Below are 23,323 nucleotides of genomic sequence, written 5' to 3'. Positions count from 1 at the left end.
ACAAGGCTCTCACTTTGTAACCTGTAGCATATAAATGCGACAAAGCATGTTAAAAAGTTTCCACGTTTAACAGCCAATGAAAATATCAAAATACTGAGGCAATGAGAAAGGGCATGTTAACAACATTGAGTGCCTTACCTGCAGAAGACACTGAAAACCATCACCACACCACAATAAAAAAAAAAGAGGGGGGGCTCTTGTGTTGTCCCCACAGGGTCCCGCGGACCGCGTCAGTCTGCTGAGAAGCCTGTGGGGAGAGCCACAGGGTTTCCTATGGCTTCAGCAGAGACTTCTCAGAGAAAGAGGGAACACCCTCTACTAGCAAAATCTAGCAAAATTAGTAGAATGATTACTTCTGGAGAATTGAAATGAGTAAACTTAAAATTGGTTTTGCAATTGAAAAATACTAAGGAGTCTAAATGATTGGAGATGTGATGATAGTGATTTCAAGTGTCTACATCTATTTAAAACATCTGTAAAGAAGTGAAACCTTTATAATGGAATGATATTCTCCAAATCAGAAGATTGATTCTACTTTATACGAAATTACTCATAAATTTTTGCATCTTATAAAATGACTTTCTTCCAATAAAGATTTCACTAAAGACTTAAGTTATGCAGAATATGCAAAACAGTATTTTAAACCAGTATTTCAGCAGTAAACAGATTTGTTAATATAAAATTTAAAAATCAATTATATATTTAATCTTGAAGTACACTTCTAAAGAAATTATATTCAGTTTTTCCTTGAACCAACAGTGGCACCAAATCCAATTTATACTTATCCCAACATTCTGCATAACTTTTTTTCACTAGTTTATACAGGGACAGAACACACACAGAACTAAGCCTTCTGGATCATGTTAACCAACATTTCACCTCACCTTCATCAAAGTAGAGACACCAGAAAGGGAAAAGGGTGCGGGAGGAGGGAGGGGAAGGGCGGGGTAGCAGGTTCACGTTACTCTAGACAAAGTTTTCTAAACCAGGTCGTTCCATCCATCAAAATGGTCAAACCGATTTAGACTTCTCAAAATCTCCACTGGGGAGAGTGATTCCACAATTATATACATTACTCTGCACAAAGCTACTAGACTTCTCTGTACACCAGGTGCACCTCAGGCCATAGTTCAAGGGTTATGGGACCAAGATCTTCATCATTATGTTCAACAGTTCCAAGTATAAACAGAAGTTGGGGACAAACATTGTGGAAAACAGCTGCATTCCTTTTCTGCAGTATATACACCACGTATTTCAAGACAATCATTCAGAAGCAATTAGTCAAACACCTAGGGTTGTTAGAAGGGTTGTGTGTGTTCCATCCCAAATCTATTACCCAGGAGGCTTTTGACCTCTGGAAACCAGGAAGGGGACTGAAAGCTCTAGTTTCAAAACCATTCTTTGTTCTCCCCAACCCAACCAAGTCAACTGGCATTGAAAAAAGCAAACTGCCTCTATAGATATGCCACAGAGATGACATTTCCATGTTTGCAAGATGGCTTGGGCTCATCAGACTATCCATGGAAATGCAGAAATAAATTTCCTATGTCTTTCAGTCCCTTCTTTCCACTGAAAATCCTATGGATGAAACAAAATTAGGTAAAAGGAGAAAAGGTTTGCTCTTACCCCATTCCACCGCGTCCTCCTCCCCGCCCACCTCTGCTCATGCCTCCACGATCAAATCCCCCTCTTCCCCTGCCCCGGTTATCAGGGCCACTCATGCTCCGGTTCTCTCCTGGTCCGGAAAATCCTCCAGACTCCTGCCCATAAACACCCATGCTACTGGGGTGGTCCTGTCGGAATGAACCTGAGGAAAGAGTCACATCTGTAAGCCATGGATCAGCATTTACACCACTGCTGTTGTACTTTCTCCTGGAATCATAGAATTCTCAAGTGCAAGGCACTAACCGAGGTATCATCTTCTTTACATCTGATTAAGTCCCCCATCAGTAAGCTTTTCATAAAGTTCAACAAAAAAGGCTGAAGTAATCTCATATAGTTTGCCTAGGAAAAAACCACTCTCAAACAAAAACAGGACTCTGACCAACAGTTCACAGGGTTCTGTATCCCAAGATGCCTTAAAAAACTGGTCTTTAAACCATACTCAAACAAAAATGGAGTCAGGTTTCTTGGGGTTGCTAAGGGGTCGTCTCCATCAAGAAGCACGACTCATTGTCATAATGAGACATACTCATGGGTGCATTTTAAAGACAACAATCCAGGCAGACTAAATTGTGAAGACAACTTTTTGAATTTTTGGTTACTTTTCCACATAAATTAACTGTAAGCATTCCACAAAAATTTTTGTCTTATGAATGTACACACAAAAAAAATCAAAATACAGTATCTTTTAAACTATCAAAACTGCGAGAGTCTTCAATAGCTACCTGCTCACGCTCTCTTAATGAGCTGGGGTGGGCAGGCCATATGAAAAGCTGGCTTCACTCACTGCATATAACCTCCCCAGAGAGCAGGGCTGGCAGTCTGAAACTTTTTCTCTGGTCAGTTACAAACTCTCTTTTCTCCTAAGGCATGCTAACAACAATTAAACTGGAGAAAAGCCAGGATTATTAGCCAGGATATGATACCCTCAAGATGCATCCTGGAGTTCAAAAGCACACAGTGGTAGAGTGTTTCCCCGTTTCAGAAACTCCAAACACAACCATTCTTATTTGGTTTTCTCTCTTAGCAACTCACTCTGCTGCCCGTAGCTGCTGCTCTGTTGACTATATTGACTTGGAGCCTGGCTGTAGGATCCAGTCTGGGGGGGGTAACTAGTGGGTGGCTGCTGCCCATAGCTGCTTTGCTGGCCATAGCTACTCTGCTGCCCGTAGCTGCTCGGCTGCCCGTAGGTGTTCTGCTGGGAGTAACTGCTCTGATCGTAACTAGTCGGCTGCGTAGAGGAGTAGCTGAGAAAAAACAAAACAAAACAGTTTGTTAGGAGAGACTTGTTATTTTAGGTCCCCTAAATGTAGGAGACATTCCCAGCATGTGCCATAGAAACTCTTAAAACTCCAGTTACTTTTTACATATTAACACACTGAACTTAAAATGAGCAAGTATTTTTGTATTTAAAGTTCTGAATAGGAGAGGGTATTATACCACACACACACACAAAACAAACCCATCTATAAAATGTACAACCTTAATTAAGAGTCTCCCCCTTTACCACCCCCACCTTTACTGAAACAGGGCTTCCCAGGTGGCGTGGCAGTGGAGGGTTGGGAGGCTCCACCTGCCAATGCAGGAGACACAGGTTCAATCCCTGGGTCAGGAGGGGCCCCTGCAGAAGAGACGGCAAGCCGCTCTCGCACTCTTGCCTGGGAAATCCTATGGACAGAGGAGCCTGGCAGGGCCATGGGGTCGCAAAGAGTGGGCCATGACTGAGCACACACACGCAAGCACACGTGCTCATCAGAACAATAGTTATTCTCAACCAAACTCAAGGCACGTTTGGGAGCCTAGGTGCTTCCTGTATTAAGGGAAGACTGTGCTCCCAGGGAGGCTGACCCAGGAAACGGCACCGAGAAAAGTGAGGCAGCCCGGTATGGTGCTCAGTCCCCAGGCTGCCTGCCCACAACATGCCCTGGAGTGACGGCTCGTTTTCTGAAGGTACAAGGCCACCTGATGTGTGTCTGGGTGGCCACTTTTTTCCTGAGCCTAAGTTTCAAGTTGCTTTGGTGTGTACATAGCTCCTGACTTCCAGACATGCCTGATCGTCTATGAATCTGGGCATTAATAAGGAAAAGATGGACAAGGAAACATCAGACTCAAGGTACTGCATGAAAAATGAATATCAGACTGATATTCACCTTCACATATGTCAACTAAAGGGAAGGGAAACTAACCAGATACTCTTACACAGAAATAAAGCTTGAAATATTAAACTTTAGATGAACCATGACAGTGAAAAACAACACAACACATAATACAATTTTAATTCTAACTACAATGACTTTAAGTATCTGCACCTCCCTTACCACAACTGTAAAACGTTATTTGCGCAAACGTGTCCAGCTCTCTGCAACCCCATGGACTGTAGCCCACCGGGCTTCTCTGTCCATGGGATTCTCCAGGCAAGAATACTGAAGTAGGCTGCCATGCCCTTCTTCAGGGGGATCTTCCAGACCCAGAGATCAAACCCGGGTCTCCTGCATTGCAGGCATATTCTTCACTGTTTGAGCCACCAGAGAAGCCCCTGGGAAGCTGTAAGGACTCAAAAGCCTCTCTTCACACCAAGCGCACCTATTCCACTTGCCAGATTCAGTGCTCTCAACGTGACAGGTGTGGGTGGGCCCTTGGGAGGAACTGCTCGAACCCTGCCCCCTTCTACTCCAAGCTGTACAGAGACACTTACCAGTCAGCTGTGCTTGCTTATACATAAGCCAATGAAATGAATACAAAAAGGGGCAATGTTAATTCTATCAAAACCAAGTTAACACTAGAGGACACAATTCAGACAGTTCATTTGAAAACGCAACAAAAAAATAAATCTGAGACAACCTGTTTTTCCTCTACTTTAAAGAAACCAAAACTGGACACTAGTTGCTGGTGCGGCTAATTAAGACAAAAGGCAGAACGATGAACTCTTTAAGCCAAAAAGAAAGGCCTTGGCTTAGCCATCAAGACTGGTGTGAGAATGGATCTTTAAGTTAAACATAAAATGATTACGGTAAACTTTCTTTTTGAAAAAATAATGCCCTGCAACTTGACCCATCTCAACTGCACCTGGAAAATGTGACTTCCATGGTTCTCTTTATCTGCTTTCATGCCACTGTTTCTCATCTGAATAAATTAAAACAAAAAAAAAAAGTGGTAAAAATGTACTGATATTTAGAAGTGTTTTTTGACTGAGGTTTTAATGTAGAATATGTGGTCAGGCTTATCCCTGGGAGTGAGGCAACACAGTTCACCTGAGGAAGCAAAAGCAAGCTGGTCAACAGCCTGCAAAAAATCTGCTCTCTTATTCCACTAGCTCACTGGCCACAAGAGCAAGCAAGAAAAGACTGACCTGGTAGGAGGATAGGATGGTGGTGCCGAGACTGGCTGCATGGGGTAGCTCCCAGGTACCTGGGGATAACTGTAGTTACTCTGTCCGTATCCTAGGCTGGGCTGGTTGTAACCCCCTGTGCTAGACTGAGGTTGACTAGTCTCAGCGGGTTTGTTACCATCCTGCGGTCTAAAAGGAGAAATAAACAAGTGAGACTTTTCTCTTAACACCAAACTCTTGAGTAAGAACTCTATAATCTATGAGCAATAAACAATGTTAGGATTGAGCTTGGAAATAAATATAGTTGTAAAGTGAACTCCATCAAAACCCAATGTTGGTCCAACGGTCCCTGCTGGAAGAGAACACTAAGGATGGAAGAGTCTTAATCACATCCACGGGAGAGACATCAGCACGCTCCTTTCGTCTCATTTCAGCAGCTATAGAAGCAATTACAATACTCTGTGGTGCCCATTTAACTGATCTGGGATGGGAGGTGGTTTGTTCAGGAAGAAAATGCCTTTTCTCAATAAGGACTATTAAAGACAAACAAGAAACTTTAACAATAATGCAAATTCTGGGCTAAATAACATTCATGTAAGTCTATGGCATCCTCTCATGCTCCAGATGAACCGGGAAATATCCTTGTGAAGTGATGAAACCCAATCTTAATCCCAAGGGGAAAAAAACCAAAGAGGTTTCTATTCTCCCTCAACCCCACAGTCTGTAACAGGGCTGTAGCAGAGTGGAGTGCCTGCTATTTAAAGCAAAGCCCAAGAAGCAGCAGGCAGACCAGGGAGGATGTGGAAGTACTGCTTTCTCCAAAGAGCTGCAACAGTTCACAAGCCCTCTCTCTGAGGGAAAAGTGAGTAGCTATCACTGATCAGGAAACAGATTACTGTTATAAAGTGTGAGGGATTGAAAAATTAAGAAACCAAAAAGGATGACTTATTCAAAGACTAACATATACCTGCCCACCCCACCCCCCACCCCACCATGGATTAGATACACTGTTGCAATGGAGCATCAAATGGGACCTCAAACATCTGAGAACATTCTAAGTCAACTGAATTGGGCCCCTAGAGGAACCGCTGTACACTAACCACTGAAGACTGTCTAAAAGATGCAAACTACTCAGTAGCTCTGATTACTCACTGTGCATTTTAGAAGTACTCTCATGAGTGTTTGCCAGAGCTAATTTCTTACCTCTACAGCAGACAAAAAGTCTAGGTTACAAGTTGATCTCGTGTTTACTCCCTAAAGTCTTCTTTCAAACCAGAATTCAATGTTCCTTCAAGACTGTATGCAGAAGCCACCTAAGTGCACTGTCTAAAGCAAAGACCTGAAATCTTCTGTTAATAATTAATATTGTTTACTTGCTTATCAGTCATGGAGTACGAACTGTTTGCCCAAATATCTGCCCTATAGCAGGGCGCCCAGTTAAGAATTCATACTTGCCTGTGGTGCTTAGATTACCAAGCCAGTACACAATACAGAAATCCATGTCACCCATGTCTGACTCTGGACATGGATACAGCCTTAACTGACAACTGGATCATGTGACTGTTTCTTGAAATACATGATTCTACAACCAACCCACCCCCAACTGAGAACTACAGTCTTTTTCCCAAAGAGAAAGCTATGACCCATTTACAGGGTCAATAAAACCAAAGGTAAAAGCATCAGACTTTAAGTCCATCAGTTGTTCTGTTGTGAGGAAACCACCTTCTATTTTCATCTGGGTTTAGCAAAGTAAATACAATACCTCCCCATATCAAAATGCCCATTCTACTGAAACCAAACAACCCACTCAGTGACATTCCTTATTCTGGCCCCAGGATGGCACCACTCATCCTCTTAAAGATGAGTAACACTTCTGGTGTGACTGTGCTGGGTGAAGAACAGCTGACACCCGAGCAGATCTGAGTGAGCTTTGCAAAAGAACCAAGTCAAGGGTGCTCTCAAAGGGGCGGGTGTGCTCTCATTTCTGAACGCCCAAGGCCCCAGCGCTAGAAGCAGGCGAGGGGGCCTTACCTTGCGGGTGCGGTGGCTGCTGGCTGCTGTCCATAAGCTGGGTAGGCAGGCTGAGTACCATATGCAGGCTGAGCTGCATAGGAGGCCTGGGTGGTCGTAACCGTGGCAGTGGTGGTGTCGTAAGCGCCAGTGCCGTACCCCTGGACAGGCTGACTGTACGCCTGGGGGGCAGCTGGAGTTGAATATCCTGGAACAAAGGAGAGCTACGTCAGATTTCTGGCTCCTCAGGGATCTGCCTGGACACTCATTAATAGAACAAATTATAAATCACTTTCAAATATTATGATATTTGGCCCCTTTAAATATCTCCCCTTCAGTAAAAGTAGCAACAAACCAGTATTTAAAGCCTACGTTCTTTGGTAACACTCAGTTTTCAGCAAAGCACTGTCTCTTTTGCTCTAAACCACACCAAACAGAAAGGAAGAGAGAGCAGGCCACAGAAAATGCTGATATAGAAAAAAGGGCTCCCTTTGCCCCCACCTTTAAGGGATTCAATAGGGGACACAAATTCTATACTGGCTTTGCAAGCAGGCCTTCTTAAACAAGTTTTTCAACTAACTACCTAAGTATACCCCAAATCTCTACAAACAGGAATAAAATGCCCCAGGAAGGGAGGTAAAAGACATAAAGTAGCTGCAAAATAAGGATCCAGGTACAAGTTTAGCATTAAAACCTATCATTTGGAATTATTCGCTTTCAGCTCCAAGCATTATGGGCAGTTCAAGTCTAAGGAAACTGGAAATTGTGGAGAAGATGTGTTTAATTTTCAGTGAGATGTTAACAACTGATTAAACACTCTTTAAGAACCACTAATTATGTTTCAGGTAATAAACTACTAAGAAAATGCCAGTTACCAGCATTACATTAGTAATAAAGACATACTACAAATTATATTTGCTTACGTACGTATGACCAATAAAGGTTTTCCTTTTTAACTTTTTGATAAATTACCTTAATACTCCCAAAATACACACTGAAAATTAATGTTACATTTCACATAAACCATTTGAGATGCTAGTAGTCATCAAGTTATCCACACCATTTCTCTCTTATTTACCTACCATGAGCAAATGAGTATTTTTCCTGCTAAGCAATACTGGAGGTGGACTTTGTAGCCTCTCTGCTATTTCCCTAACCAAGTGCTACACACCTGTCCTTGGAGGTGTGCAGAGACCAAGCTAGGGTCTCTCTCTAGTTCCTGCCTTTGCCACACCACGTGGGGTCCTCATCCTTCCTCTTCCTTTTTGCTGCACTGTGCAGGCTGCAGGGTCCTTAGTTCCCCAACCCGGGAGTGAACCCAAGCCCCGGGAGTGAGAGCCCCACGTCCTAACCACTGGACCACCAGGGAATTCCTGAAGTCCATGCCCTTCCGTCTGCAATTTGGGCTTGGAACATGACTACCCCCAAACCTGCAGTTTCTAACTTGAGTCCCTTTCCTAGAAGAGGTGTCATAATCTTTCCTGATGCTTGGCAATCCTTATTCCTATTCAACAAGCAGTCAGCCATGCAAAAGAGTCAAGTCTAGTACTCAGCATTTATGTCCATCGAAGAAAAATCCAAATCTCAATAAAGCAAAAAAGTTTCAGTACTCATAACAAACTTCAGTTATAACAGTGTCCTCACTCTACACAGAACTTACTAGCCAAAAAAAAAAAAAAAAAAAAAATCAATTTCCCTCTATGCAATCTAAAATGTCACCAATCTGTAGCACAGAATACTTTCTTCTCCACTTCAAACATTTCAGGGCAATTCTGAAATTAATTATATGCAAAGGCAGTAACTGCCTTCTCAAATATGTCGGGCTGAAACATACATGAAAGCACATTTCACAAAACAGGAGTCCCAAGCACTAGAGGTTTTTTGAGTTGGCATGTTATTCATCTGAACTGTTTATTTAATTTAAAATTTCTTTGCAGAATCCTAATGTCAACCACATAAAGCACTCCTTTATTTAAAATTTAACTGGAATCTAATTCCACCTACCCTATTACTCCTACACAGATTTTTCCCCTCTCCATGACAAGCCATTTTTAAGATTTATAAGGACAACAATTAAAAAACAACAAAAACTGTTAAGGGCAATAACTCATGTCACAAAAACATCCAGCAACAGACCCCCTGAAAATTACAGTAATAGACATCAGATTAATAATCTAATTAATTTGTAATACCCACACAAGCAGCCAAGCAAAATGAGCAAAAATTAATAGAACAAAATGACAATAAAAATGACCAATATCAAAAAGACAACATATCTACCACGTGGTGATGAATTTAAGAAAAAAGAGAGTAAGAAACATCACACAAACCACCAGAATTTTTGTTCAACTTCAATATAATCTAAAGTCTAATATTTCCACTTCAATTAATAAGCTGAGATTTATATAGCTCCTCCTCATGAAGTTTTATTTTAAAATATTCTAGAAAAGAGTCTTTTTATATACTTCTTCCAGTAATTATCCAGTTTTTTGTGCTTTTATGTGCAAAGGCAGAATGAGGTGAGTGAAAGAGTGCTCAGCTTGCGTGAACATACCTACTACTGTTGGGGTCCTATTTGGTTTGGTTCAGCCTCAATTTGCTCACCAGGTTTAATTTTAGTTCCTACACTCCAAAAGTTGATGGGTGAATTAGGGGAGATATGAAAGGTCTTCCATAAACTACAAAGTTAATACATAGCTCTACAGAACCTAGAAACTGTATTTCCTACAAATGACTTGATCATGTTCTTATAAAATGATTCAGAGACTCCAAAGGCTGTACTATTTAACTTCAAATGACACTTGCTTTTAAAATGAGTTAAAGGTAGCTAAAAACATCTAGTTGTAAAAAATCCGTCATGGGGAAGTAAAGTGCAGTATAGTGACCATAGCTGACAATACTGTATTATATACTTAGAAGCTGTGGAGAGACGATCTTAAAAGTTCTCATCAAAAGGATGATGTGTGTGTATGTGTGTGTGTGTGGGGGGCGGCGGCGGGGAAGGATGACGTGTGGTGATTCATGCTAACTAGATTGCTACTGCTGCTACTGCTAAGTCGCTTCAGTCGTGTCCGACTTTGTGCAACCCCATAGACGGCAGCCCACCAGGCTCCCCCTGTCCCTGGGATTCTCCAGGCAAGAACACTGGAGTGGGTTGCCATTTCTTTCTCCAACGCATGAAAGTGAAAAGTGAAAGTGAAGTTGCTCAGTCATGTCCGACTGTTGCGACCCCATGGACTGCAGCCCACCAGGCTCCTCCATCCATGGGATTTTCCAGGCAAGAGTACTGGCGTGGGGTGCCATTGCCTTCTCCGGCTAACTAGACTGGTGGCGATCAATTCACAATACTCACAATGAGTCATTTTGTTGTACACTTGAAACTAATGTCATGTATGTCAATTACATCTCATTAAAAATGTAATAGCTTGAATATGTAAAGTTCATCTCACAATTTCAAAATTCTGTGTTAAAAATACAAACTGCAAAATTTCAGTTCCAGGTTTTTCTATAGTTGCCAACACCCACGGAAAGTTTAAACACTTCCCATCCTATTCAATGATATGCATTAGGTAGACTAGGAAATACTTCCCATCAAATCCATAACACAGTCACACAATGAAATAAATCATAGGCGAGTTTCTCCCTATCAGCTCTGGTAGACCATATATAACTTGGGGACTGAAGATAGTTTGCAAAGTAATATTCTCTTACAGTAATAATGACAGGAGAGGGTGGGTGGGGAAAAGGTAGGGCTCCTGAAATGTTACACAGTGTTAAACATTAAAAAGTTATTGTACAGTTTTCACACACTCTACTTTCAACCCCAGTATTAGGATATAATTTATTCTAATTCTTAAAATAGTTCATTTTTTATTTTTTTGCTCCCTGAAATGCTGTTACATATATATTTAAAACATACTATGGATTAAAATAATATCATTAATACTTAAAAGGAAAATAAAACATGTCTGGACTGGAAACCAACCAACAGACAAACATAATACATGCAGGATGGCAATCTGTTCCTCTAAATAAATCTAATCATGCAACCTATCCTTGAGGGAACAGGGGAAAATCAGCTGGGAAGTAGTCATCTGAAGTACCTCTGAGAAGGTGAACAACTATTATTAAGGCTTGACACAAAATAATGTAAAATAAAACAAAGCAAAATCTTTCCCAAAATCACATAAAGAAAAAGGACATGGATCTGCAAATGGGACCTGAAGCAATTTTCCATTAGCAACCTTGTTGTGTGTGATGTTAAGAAGTTTGAGGGTTAAACAAATGAAAACACCTAAAGGGTTAACATTACAGGGTTAGACAAGATGGAAAGCATTTCCCATGCAAGAATGAGCAGGATAGTCAAACCTGTACTGGTCCCTTCTACTGTGGAAAGCACAAAACAAAAAGTAGAGGGCACACTATCAGATGAAGCAAACAGATCCGAAAATCAGTGCGATTTTTAAGCAGCTCGGTTTAAGAAGGCTCATTCTTACCCAGTATTAGCATTAGCACAATCTTTTATATATTCTCCATTTTGTTGTGAGATTATTTAATACACTGTATAAGATACATAAAAAAAAATTCTTTTTTCCTTTGGAATTTACCCCACCCACATTCTATTAGAGATCCTTCAAGGAGAATGTAAGGAAAAGGAAAAACAAAACAAAAAACCCAGCTCCTCCTAAGAATAAAGGATTCCCAGATGCCAAGGTATCAACTAGAATATATACCCAAGAGCACAACTAACAAGTTCCTTAGCAAACACCCTAGGTAACGTGGCCCCAAAGTCTCCCAGGGTCTTACCAGTGGGAGGCTGTCCATAAGAAGTTGCATAGGCGGTCTGCCCATAGGTTGCAGTGGTCTGAGCCTGGGTATAGCTGACATCAGTGGGCTGTCCATAGGTTCCATAACTTTGCTGCCCATATGCCTGCTCCAAGAAAAAGAATTCAAGAACTTCATATATGAATCTAGCATTTTAGCAATAAAATGGACTAACTTACTTCTAAGTTCCTAAATTGGAAAATCAAAATTTAAAAAATGCTTTTTAATAAAAAGATTAAAAAAAAAAAGACAAGAGATCACAATATCATGAATGCTTGTTTCCCCTTATCTAATCCACTTGTATTTTCCTAAACTATAAAAAAGTTCCTGAGTTAAATAGGTAAAAATCTCAATTTAATGATACAAGAAATTAACAAGATGCCCTCAAATGATGCATAATGAGGGAAAAGATGTATAATTGCTAGCACCCAGTGTAGCAGTTTTAGCAAATAGAAACAAATGCTAGATAAACAAAATGAAAAGAGAAAAAAAATGAAAATGGGGCTAAAACCTGTCAGACAATTTTGAAAACTGATTTTCAGCATCGGACAAAGATTTACAAATTGTCACACCACTTCAAAGAAAATGAGGAATACTACATGTCTCCTTTAGATTAGTAAAGCATGAGTGCTGAATTTTGAACTTGGACATCAATAATACTTAAAACCTGGCAAGGAATGAGCTGTTCCTTCAGAGATCAGTTAAGATCACATTCTAGATTTGAACGGCCAGTTATGTAAGATCTGCTAGAGATATCACATTCTGCCTGTCCTAGAATCTTTCCACAACAAAGCTATTAGTATTCTTTTATGCCACAGACTATTTCAGAATTTGAGGTGATCTTGAGAACACTAGGTGGCTAATTTCTAGTATCTTTTGGCCTAGATTTTAAAACAGGCTCATGTACTAGAAAGAGCCCAGAAGCCCTATAGCTAGGGAGCCATACAGAGCTGACCCATCATTTACTGTGCAACCACTGGCGAATGGTGTAATATCTATGCACTGCAATTTTTTATCTGCAATATGCCATATTATCACCTTCCTCTGCAAAACTGCTGTACAATTAAGTTAAATAAACAAACACAAAATATGCAGAAGGAACAAGCATGGAGCAAAACACCTAACTTGAGAAATAATACTAGAAAGGAAAGGAGAACTAGCAACTCCCAGTTTGAGGATGGTTTCATTACAAAAGCACTCCCACTGTGAAAGTTTAAATATCTGTGCATTTTATGATTTCAAACACATTATACTTTCCCATTACTTAATTTTTGAAAAAGATTCATGCTAGCTATTGTTTTAATGGCTGATGGAAATAAGTTTACTTGGGGATGCAGCCACATATAATTATCTTAAAAATTACCTGGGTAGTCTGTGCATATCCTTGAGTGGGCTGGGCGGTATAAGCGCTGTAGCTGTAAGAGAAATTGAATGCAAGAACTGAATACAGAACAGCCAAATTCCATTACTAAATTCTCTACAATTAGAGGAGGCTCTGTACTCTAAAAAAGCAACCAATCACACCCAAAGTACACTTGTAAAAATCTGACTTACCCCTGCTGGGCTGCAGCTTGGCTGTATGTACTATAATCTAGAGAAAACAAGAAAAGAAAATAGTGTGAAGCCAGAATTTACAAGGAGGAAAGAAAAAGGAGGGAAGGAATTCAGGCAGCAGGAAGATGAATGTTTAAATACCGTACTGGGAAGACCTACAGGACAACACAGGTCCAAACGAGTATCTCTTCTCTCTCAACACCAAACCAAAAAATAAGTCTAAGCCAGTTAAATTCAGAAAATTTGAACAAAGTGCTAGCTAATGAGGTCAAGATCAGCTGATTTGGCAGATACTTTGCATGTTCCCATGACTACAAAGCCTCCCTTAACCCACTGGCTGTCATTTCAAATATATGATCATCATCCTAAAACCAACAGGAGACGAGATAAATGTAATAGGGCCCAAAATTTTACCCTCAGGAGGCACACAACAACGTAACAATACTGGAAGACAACAATTTCAATACTGGAATATAACACTACAATACTGGAATGGCTGTATCAGTAGCTACATCTCCTCAAAACCTAGTTAAAAAAAAAAAAAAAATCACTCCCTCACTTAAACAAGTTAGACCGCCCATAATTCCCTAGGAAGGCTGAAAAGAAATGGCAGAAAATGATACATGTTATCCTGCAAACCAGGGTTCTAAAGGGTTTGCTAACCCTATGAGGGGTTATAGCTATAATTTAAAAACTACCGTGTTACAAATCCCACTGAAGACCTATAATTGGCAGAGGAGAAAGCATTTAATCTTTTGGTTGAATAGCTTGGTTTTAGGTAAAACCATCTTTTAAAACTTAAGTGATTTCACCTTAAGAACACACTATTTTTCTTCCCCTGTCCTAAGTAAACCTTCCTACAATTTTTCTTTTCTTGAGAAATTTGTCCAGTGGTTAGGAATCTGCCTTTGGGAACATAGGACATGGGTTCGGTCCCTGGTCTGGGAACTAAGATCCCACATGCACAGGGTGGCTAAGCCTGTGCACCACAACCACAGAGAAGTTTGCATGCCACTATGAAGATTCAATGTGCCGCAACTAAGACCCAGCACAGCCAAATAAATATTCTTCTTTTGAAAAAAATTTACAAATGCACAAAAAGGGGACTTAAAAGAATAAACCCCTCTGATCCACTGAAGTGTCTAAAAATAGTGAAAACAGAAAATAAAACTGTTAAGAAGCTTTCATGGCACTACTGAAGTAAACATTCATATACTTTAAAAAAATCCTGCCCAATTCTCTGCTCTCCCTAAGAACTACTGTCTTATTCTATTAATACGTCAGAAGACCGTACCGCCATTAAGGCAGACCAAAGGGCCCTTCCTTTCCAATCAGAAAGCAGTGCCTTATCTGAAAGCAAAAGCTGACAGCTCTTCACAGAGGGGGTTTCTAACCTCACTCCAACAGAAGCCTGCTTCACAGTTCACCTGGCCTGCCCCTAGAGCATTCTGCTGAATCCATCTCTTTAACTTGGCTCATTTTTCACCTCTACACATAACTTGACCACTTTCCTTCCTCTACACCCTTAACTCAGAACCCTGAATCATCAACATTATCAAATCAACCACCAAAGGCTATGTATAATGAGTAAATGATTTGTTCAAGACAATCTCAGCTCTGTATGTGACATATAAAAATTCAAATCACCTCTTTCACGTTTTAGTTAAAAAATAAACATACCAATGAAACACCAAAAATCAAATATTTCAACCTACGTTGTACTGAGGCTTTTGTGTGAGGAATGGTTCCATATCACTGACATGTAAGTTCAATGTCTGCAGGAGAACTTTTACACAACAACAGTTATGTAAAACATACAACTGGCAAAGCTGACGAGGAACAACGAATGATCTCACATCAATGGGAAACCAGCTGATTTATTTAGCCCCACACTGTTGGGCTAGGGGAGGTAGTAAATGTGCTTCACGAGAACTTTTATCTTCCTACAGCGTAAAAACCTTTATATGGCCTCAAAAATCTATAGTTACACACTGGTCAGATTTAGCAGTTATTTTTTGTTATAACTCCCAAACATGTAGCTGAAGACTACAATAAAACACAGGACAAGTTGAGGAGAAAGGGGGCTATGGGTGGGGGCCTCCAGAGTGCTCTGCCAAGTCTCTTCAGTCGTGTTAGACTCTGCGCCCCTTTGGACTGTAGCCCACCAGGCTCCTCTGTCCATGGGATTCTCCAGGCAAGATTACTGCAGTGGGTTGCCACGTTCTCCTCTTGGGGATATTCCCAACCCAGAGTGCTAGCAATATTCTATTTCTTGGTCTGCATGGTGGTTACTTGGAAGTTTCTTTGCTAAAGTGGACATATACTTTAGGTACTTTTCTAAATATGCCAAATAAGGAGGAAGAAAAGCTAAGAATATTGCCCAATGTGGTGGCTTTTAGAAACTTCAGGCAGTCACGATTGGAACTGTTGAGAGTTAGAGCTTCAGACTACATCATAAGTTAAAGAAAGTCACTTCAGGACAACGCCGTGAGAGCTGTAACATCAGAAACTAAGGGTTCAAAAAGCTCTTCAAACGTCTAGCCTAAGCCGGTCATCTTGAAGGACAGGACACTGAAGCCCAGATAAGTTAAGGATCCCCTCAAAGGACCCCCGTCAGACCTGCTGCATGTCTACATAAACCACAACTGCAATTCTAATACAGTAGGCAGCGGTCACCAGGCCACAGAGCTGGAGCGAAGGAGAACGAAAAACTGGCATGTCCACACGCACACACACACTTAAATACACACACGTGTACTCCCCAAACTTTCACGGCGAAGGGAGAGCAGCACTCCCCCTTGCAAAATCCTAACACTGCAGGGAAGAGGGAGGAGGAAAGGGCTCTGAGGAAACCATTCCCCACCGGAAGGTGTCTTGGACTGTGGTTGTTTCAGAGTCCTTTCCTCCAGGGGCACTCTGTACCCTGGCACTAACAGCCAGCATCTACCACCTGCTTGTGTACAGACCACAAAGCTGTCTTGCCCTTGCTTGATTCTGGACCCTTTTCGGATTAAAACTCGGAAGGACCCAAAGCTTTTCCCATCTTCCCTCTCCTCTAACTGCCTCCAAGGCCTGGAGTCAGGCTGCCTAAGAAGAACCCCAGAGGCAAAAATCTCCCCACCCGATCCACAACCGCAGTTAGTGCACGGACTGCAAACTGCAGCTCCCTTTAGGCTACTCTCTCACACACCCCGGGGCGGTAAGGACCACCCCACACACCAAATTCCAGATCCCACCCCGGGCTTTCTTTCAAAGTCCAGTCCGCGCCTCCTTCCGCTCTCTTCTGTCAGCCCACGAAATAAACTAGCCTCTCTCGGCTTAACCTAAGCGAATAAACGTGCGAGACGATTACTTAAGCATAATTCAAACGCCGACCGAGGCCTTTTGTTTCTCCTAAATCAAAAAGGCCAAGAAATGTCTTTCGGTGGTGGATTCCTGGCCTTGCGAACCGGGTTGGCCTCATTATACAACAGGCCTCCCTCCGCGTTTGATGAAAAATGGCCCTGGGAAGCCGCTTAATTGCTTTTTGTGGCGGAAAGAAGGACTAATAATGGTTTAAAAAAACAACTTTAAGAAGCAGCTGACTGGGTAGTTGTAAAGCGGAGCGTGGGGCGGGGGCGCTCCGTTTAAAGCGCAGTCGGGCAGAAGTTCGGCGTGGGGGCTGGAACCCGCCGAGGGGAGCAATTCGGCAGCCCTGGACGACGTGCCAGCCGACCCGGCTTTAAGGACGACGGGGCTCCGGCTCACAGGTCGGCGCCCCTCGGCTCACAAGTCCGCGAAGCCTTTTTTTGTTTATTTGCTCCCCTCCCCTCACCCCGGGCTTCCCGGAGAGGCAGAGTCGGCCTTGGGCCCAGGCTGCGGGCCTGGAAATGGAGTTGTGGTGAGGACAGTCAGAAAGACGCGGGCCTGCCGCTCCTCGAGCCGCCGCCCGCCCCACCTCCAGTTTCGGGGTGCCGGGCCCGAGGCCTGGCCGAACTCTCCCCCCCACCCCACGCGGGGCCCCGAAGCCTCAGGCCCCGCCCACGTGGCGAGCGGCCCGGATCTCGGGGCCCGACCGCCGCCACACAATGGAGGCCAAGGCAGGCCCCGCGCGCCCCCGCCGCCTCCAGCCCCCCGCGCGCCGGGGGCGCCGGAAGGTTCCAGAGCCGGCCTGCCCCGTGGGGGGAGGGGAAGGAGCGGAGGGAGACGCCGGCCATCGAGCTTCTCGGACAGCGGCGGGTACCTCACACCCTTCTCGGGAAAGCCCACTCAGTCGTCCCTGCCATCCCCAAGGACGAGCGGCCCCCAATCTGGGCGTCCCTGCCGTCGCCGGCGCGACCGCAGTCCCACCACACTCACCCGTGGACGCCATTTTCTCTCCTTCCTTCTCGTTCTCTCAACGTCCGTCTCCCTCTCGCTGGTCCTCTAGACGCCGCACTGCGCAGGCGCGGGACCCGCAACCTCAGGCGCTACCATCGGGCCCCCGCCACGGGGGAGGGGGAAGGCGGAATGACCCGCCGCTTTCCGTCCTTCGCGCCCGCCTCTCTAGTCCTAATTCTCTCTAAAGAGCCCCGGATGTGATGAGCGGCCCGAAAAACACCGCGGGGGCGGGCGCGGCGGGTGAGCGGATCTCGGTGACGAGCCGGAGTGATTCTTTGGTCGACGCCGGGTCGTTTGGGGAATGGTTACGCCCGCTGGTTCTAGGGACCGTCACTGAAGAGACTACCTTGGAGGAAAACGGGGGCCGGCGGGAACACTAGGGGGAAGGGACCAGGGCCTTAAACAACTGCTGACTAATCGGCGGGCGGCGGAGGAGGGGGTGGCGTGCCGACCGGTCGGCCGGGGTCACGCGCCGGAGGGCGAGCAGAATGGGCTCGGGGCGCTCGGGCCTCGGCGGGAAGCTAGGGTACCGACTGCCAGCCGAGGGCCCCACTCGGCCTTCGGGGGGCGGGGGGCGCGCTCCGCAGTGAGTACCCCGGACACGTGGCCCGGCCCGCGGGGGAGGGAGCCGAGACCGGTGGGCTGTGGATGGGAGGCCCTGAACGTAGCGCCCAGGCCGAGAGGCCCGCCCCCCCCCCCCCCCCGAGTAACGGTCGAGGTTGCGAAGACTCTTTTAATCAGCCCTCATCCAACACTCTTTGTTTTTACAGAAGGGGAAACTGAGGCCCAAGGAATTTGGGTACATCTCCTAAAATCACGAAGCTGAGTCTCACCCACACCCGGGACCCCCGCCCAACTGTCCATGACCCGGAAGAATCATTCCCGTCCCTATCTTTCCATTCTGTCCTTCCGGTTTCCTGGAGAGGTAGGCGGGGTCTGAGGGTGCACAGCTCCATTTTATAGATAAAGAGATTGAGCTCTGCAGCATTCAGGTCCCAGTTCAGTTTGTCCAAGGGCAAGCCTCTTACTCTTGTTAAAGTACCCCGGGGGGAGGGGGGTGATGGTGAGGGTGCAGGAGGATAGCAGTGCCGCAAGGCTGACACCAGCCTGACTTCTTGGACTCAACCCGATCTCCCCAGCCAGATGCCCAAGTCCAGCAAAGGGCAGGGCTCATTCAAATCCTTGAGCGGGACCTGGAACAAAGCTAGTGTCTTTCTTTTCAACGAACACATACAAAGCACGAGCTATGTGCTAGGAGCGCCCTGAGAACTTGGCCGTGAGTGAGAGGAGGATCCCTCCTCCCCCAGTTCAGACCACCTGCCTAGAAAACTGGCCAAGCGCTACTCATTAGATAGGGTAGGCTCCATAATGATGGGGGCGAGGGGTGCTTTGAGCTGGGCTTCAAAGGATGAGTAGGAGTTTGCTGTTGGAGAGATGGAGCGAAAGACATTGCAGGCGGAGCAGTTTTCTTTATTTTTTTCTGCAAGAGAGTGGCCGGTGGGTTTTGATGCCAAGGATGCCCCTGACAAGGGAGCAGATGAGGCAGCCCTCTTATCTCTGGGATTTCCCTTCCTCTCCTGTGACATTGGCTCAGTTGGAGTCCTGAGACATGCTAGGGTACCAGAGTGAGGGGATTCCAGCAGGGCTTAGAAGACACGCTGGATGTGAGGAGGGAGAACACTGGAGAGAAAGCCTTGCTTCGTGGGCAGGGGATTGGCACGATTGAGGGCAGCTGGGCTGGAGCAACTGCTTCCGTGTTGAGGCCTCTCCCTTGGTGGGGACGGCCAGGGTGGCTGCCATTTATCCAGCAGGAGCTGTGGGCCTGCCTAGTCCATTCCTTTTTCTTATCCTACAAGGAGTAAATTTTCTTAATCCCCAATTTACAGATGAGGAAGGAGAGGCTCTAAACTTGCTCAGAGAGGAGGAGACAACAGGAAGAAGCAGAGTGGATCCTGGAATCTTCCTGTGGAAGTGAGGGTAGGGCCAGAGGGGCTGCGATCAGGGCTCGAGGAGGGGGATGTCTCTGTCCGGTGTCACGGTGTGGACTCCAGCTGCCCCTCCTCCAGCCCTCCAGCTCCACCTGCTCTCTAATCTGCCTGCCCTTTGGCTGGCCTCGCCCCCTCGGTCAAGGGCAGCTGAGGCCACCTGGAGCTCTTAAGTCAGTGGAGGGGAGCGGGAGGAAGGTGGCTGGTCTGTAGCCAGAGGGAATAGGGAGGCAGAAGATGGCCTTCAATTTGCCCTGGTGGGGCTGCACAAATCCCCCCCAAACTGGGGAGCCTGGCGTCTCCGTTCAACTTCCTGCTCCCCGTGCTCCCCAGTCTGGGCACCTTTTCAGGGCCCATCGGGGCCTGGCCTCTTCGCTCTGACACATAGGGGACAGCGGTGGCTGAGCACAGAGCTAGGCTCTGAGCTCTAATGTGGCCAAGTTGCTGCATCAACCTCTCCAGCCTCGGTTTCTACTTCTGAAAAATGGTGCTATTGCTATGGTAGCTGAAAGGAGGTCAGATAAAAGCTGCAATAATAACTGTTGTCACTGTTTTCCTTTACCCCTAGCACACAGTCCCACGGCCACCTTTGAGCACCTTCAGCCAAGTTATGCATGCCAGAGGCCCCCCTGCCCTACCGACCCCGGCACTGCCTCTGGCTTCCTCTGTTCTGATGCTGCTAATGAGCACCCTGTGGCTGCTGGGGGCCGGCCCCAGCCTCGTCCTGGCCCCAGAGCTGCTGCTGGACCCTAGGCAGGGTGAGGGCCAGCCACATGAGCCTTGGAGGCAGGAGATTTGCTGTAGGGCCTGAGACCAGTTGGCAGGAGCACGTGCGTCCTGCAGCGGTCAGGCAGGCGTCGGACCCAGTGCCCCGGGGAAGGTCTGCCTTGGCCAGGAGCACGCCCAGCTCAACCACAGCCGAGGAGGGAAGGCAGAGGGGCCAGCACAGGGGTGGGAGCCTGTGAGTAGGAATTCTTTTCAGATGGCTCCCCTGTCTGGTGGCTTTCCCTTAAACTAAGGCTTTTAGCTAAGCCCAAAAATAGGGAGGAGGAGCTAGGGGTTTGAGGACTGGCGGGAGCTGGGCACCTGTTTCCCAAGAATTGGAGGAGCTCAAATGATGCTCACTGAAATGAAGTGACTTTCCTATGGCTGGGTGCTCTAAGAAGACTGAGGGTTGGGTCTGGCTTGTTCTATTTAAAGTAGCAGTGGGGAGGGTAGCCATAGTGTTTGGAAGCCCTTGATCCCCTCGACCAGGGGTGAAAGTGCTGGCCGTGGGCAGGCTCTGGCTCCCCGGGAGGGGAGACTGGCTTGGTGGATGGCCCCAGCACACCTGGGCCAGACTCGGGGGACACAGCCCCTAACCTGGCACATAAGCCCCTTCTCTCCCCCAGCACACCGGCTGCTCACACATGCTCTGGGCCACACGGCCCTCCCCAGCCTGCTGCTCAGCCTGCTGCTCCTGCCCACATCGGGCTGGCAGCAGGAGCACCACCTGGGCACGCTGCGGTTCCTGCACACCTCCGGCCTGCTCGCGCTGGCCTCCGGGCTGCTGGCCGTGCTGCTGGCAGGCCTCGGGGTGTCCAGTGCAGCCGGGGGCTGCGGGTACATGCCCGTCCACCTGGCCATGCTGGCGGGGCAGGGTTCTCGCCCTCGACAGCCCCGGGGGGCCCTGCCACCCTGGCTCCTGCCGTGGCTGCTGCTTGCCCTGACACCATTGCTCAGCTCCGAGCCACCCTTCCTGCAGCTCTTCTGCGGCCTCCTCGCCGGCCTGGCCTGTATCCTTTGCCGGGGCCCAGGGCTGCTGTGGATGTGCGGGCTCCGTGGCTGGGCCCCCAGGGTGCCAGGGAAGGAACTGGCACGAGGAGTCAGGGCCCCCTCATTCACACGCATCCCAGGGGGCATCTCTGAGTGTTCTCTCTCTGGCTCTGGGCTGGGGACTGGGGGCTCGTGGCCACACAGAGGTGCCAATTACAGTTTAAAGGAGAGCCTGGGAGCTGAGGGGCCCTGGGAGGCGCCTAGCCTGGACATCCCAGTGGAGATGGCAGCTACACCCGGGCCGTGCAGGATGAGATGGTGGACGAGGAGAGCACGGGCCCGCAGTCAGCGTAGAGGGCGAAGGGCCAGGGTGAAAGGGAGCCTGGGGCTCTCCTGGCCCCAGAAGCGGGCCTGGTGCGGGTGTGTTAAACACAGGCTTAATGCCTTTCAGGGCGACACTGCAGTCAGAGGGAACGGTGGGCACAGGCTGGCCCTGGGGGTTGCTTAGGACTGAGGATGCCCGGCCGGATCCTGGAGAGGGGAGCGTGTTGCCCTCGCTGTGACAGTGCCCAGGGGTGGGCCTGGTGTCACAGACCTGAGCGGGCCCACAGGGCTCAAGGGATGGCAAGTGGGGGGCAGCCGAATTGGGGTGAGATGGGTTTAGGGATGAGGCATGCCACTACCTCTTGCTGGCTGGGTAGCTGCAGGCAGGTCCCTTTTCCTCTCTGAGCCTCCACCCTGATGAGGGTGATAACACCGCTCTGGCAGGGCCACGGTGAGGAGACAGGAGGGAATGCCTGTCACACACGGGGCACGGGGCCTGGCATGTGGCCTGGGCTCCCCCGGCTGCATGTGGTTTTCCTTGACCAGCCGCCCTGCCCCGGGCAGGCAGACGCTGCCGGGGCCTTCCGGTGCCTGGAGCTCTCAGAGCGGCGGCTGCAGGCGCTGCAGGAGGGTGTCCTATGCCGGGCCCTGGCGGGGTGCTGGCCGCTCCGGCTCCTCCCCGCCCCAGGTGGCCCAGCTGAGCTGCCCGTCACCCATCCTCCCGGAGCGAGGTGAGGGTGATGCCGAGGACACCGGCCCCGGTGGTGACAGCCGTGCCGGTGGCTGGCAGTCAGCCTTCTTCTGCTTCTGCCCCTCCAGGCCCCCCACCCCTGGACCTCCCCGCATGGCCTCCCCTAGCCTCTGGCCCCTCAGTGAAGGCTCAGCCTCGATCCCACCAGGCCTGAAGCCCGTGCAGCCTCTCTGGGAGGGCTCCTCAGAGGCTGGACTGGCCTGGTCTGGGCCTGGCTTCCCCCCGGGGACCCCGCTGTGGGCAGCCCTGGACCAGCAGATGCTGCAAGAGGGGATCGAGGCCTCGCTGCTTGAAGGCCCAGCCCAGGGCCCCGAGAGCCCACTCTGGTTGCCTAAGTCCTCCGTCTCCTCTCTGCGGTAAGGTGGGGTGGGTGGGGGGGATGCCCTGTTGTGGGGGCTGGAGGCGGCCCTGACCCTCCCTCCCCACCCCCTCCCCCGCCGCAGGCTGCAGCAGCTGGAGCGCATGGGCTTCCCCACGGAGCAGGCGGTGGTGGCTCTGGCAGCCACGGGCCGAGTGGAGGGGGCCGTTGCACTGCTGGTCAGCGGGGAGGTGGGCACCGAAGCGCTGGTGACTCAGGGGAGGGAAGGGCCCACCCACCCTGAGGGTCCTGGGCCCCCATAGCATAGACAGGCCCTCAGGTGAGAAGAAGCCTGGCCTGTGAGGGGGACGTTGGAGCCCCAGCCCTGTCTGCTAGAGTCAGGAGGGGGTCCAGGGTGGCCCCCCAGCACCCTGCCCCGGTACTGTTGAGAATAAAACCCAGTTCACTTTTCA

At 47.6% G+C, this 23,323-nt stretch overlaps 2 protein-coding genes across 11 annotated transcripts in view; one reads left to right on the top strand and one right to left on the bottom strand.

Moving 5' to 3' along the window:
• EWSR1 (EWS RNA binding protein 1) overlaps positions 1–18,615 on the bottom strand; it is a 27,312-nt gene extending 8,697 nt beyond the window's left edge. Inside the window, exons 1-8 of one of the 4 annotated variants that reach the window (XM_069556903.1) lie at positions 17,717–18,615; positions 13,379–13,415; positions 13,188–13,239; positions 11,807–11,930; positions 7,022–7,208; positions 5,012–5,179; positions 2,698–2,909; positions 1,627–1,807 (exon numbers count right to left, since the gene is read on the bottom strand). In XM_069556903.1, the coding sequence (XP_069413004.1) occupies positions 1,627–1,807; positions 2,698–2,909; positions 5,012–5,179; positions 7,022–7,208; positions 11,807–11,930; positions 13,188–13,239; positions 13,379–13,415; positions 17,717–17,729 (974 nt within the window). In that variant the 5' untranslated portion in view covers positions 17,730–18,615. Of the gene's footprint in view, positions 1–1,626; positions 1,808–2,697; positions 2,910–5,011; positions 5,180–7,021; positions 7,209–11,806; positions 11,934–13,187; positions 13,240–13,378; positions 13,416–17,716 lie in introns of all 4 variants that reach the window. The other 3 variants (XM_069556902.1, XM_069556899.1, XM_069556900.1) reach the window with 3 other exon arrangements.
• Positions 17,007–23,323, top strand: RHBDD3 (rhomboid domain containing 3). Of its 7 annotated transcripts, none has more exons than XM_069556918.1 (8): positions 17,007–17,127; positions 18,508–18,662; positions 19,624–19,714; positions 20,291–20,480; positions 21,114–21,497; positions 22,370–22,532; positions 22,621–22,908; positions 22,996–23,323. In XM_069556918.1, exons 4-8 carry the CDS (start codon positions 20,333–20,335, stop codon positions 23,171–23,173), a joined length of 1,161 nt encoding a protein of 386 aa, XP_069413019.1. In that variant the 5' UTR covers positions 17,007–17,127; positions 18,508–18,662; positions 19,624–19,714; positions 20,291–20,332; the 3' UTR covers positions 23,174–23,323. The 7 variants fall into 7 exon arrangements, with proteins under 7 accessions (XP_069413019.1, XP_069413020.1, XP_069413015.1 ...); XM_069556919.1 differs by lacking the exon at positions 17,007–17,127 and adding an exon at positions 17,417–17,977 and having other exon boundaries at positions 19,624–19,708; XM_069556914.1 differs by lacking the exon at positions 17,007–17,127 and adding an exon at positions 17,417–17,977.

The sequence above is a fragment of the Ovis canadensis genome, chromosome 17 (genome assembly GCF_042477335.2).
Source record: "Ovis canadensis isolate MfBH-ARS-UI-01 breed Bighorn chromosome 17, ARS-UI_OviCan_v2, whole genome shotgun sequence".
Classification (NCBI taxonomy): domain Eukaryota; kingdom Metazoa; phylum Chordata; class Mammalia; order Artiodactyla; family Bovidae; genus Ovis; species Ovis canadensis.
This window is presented reverse-complemented; position numbering and strand designations above follow the sequence as displayed.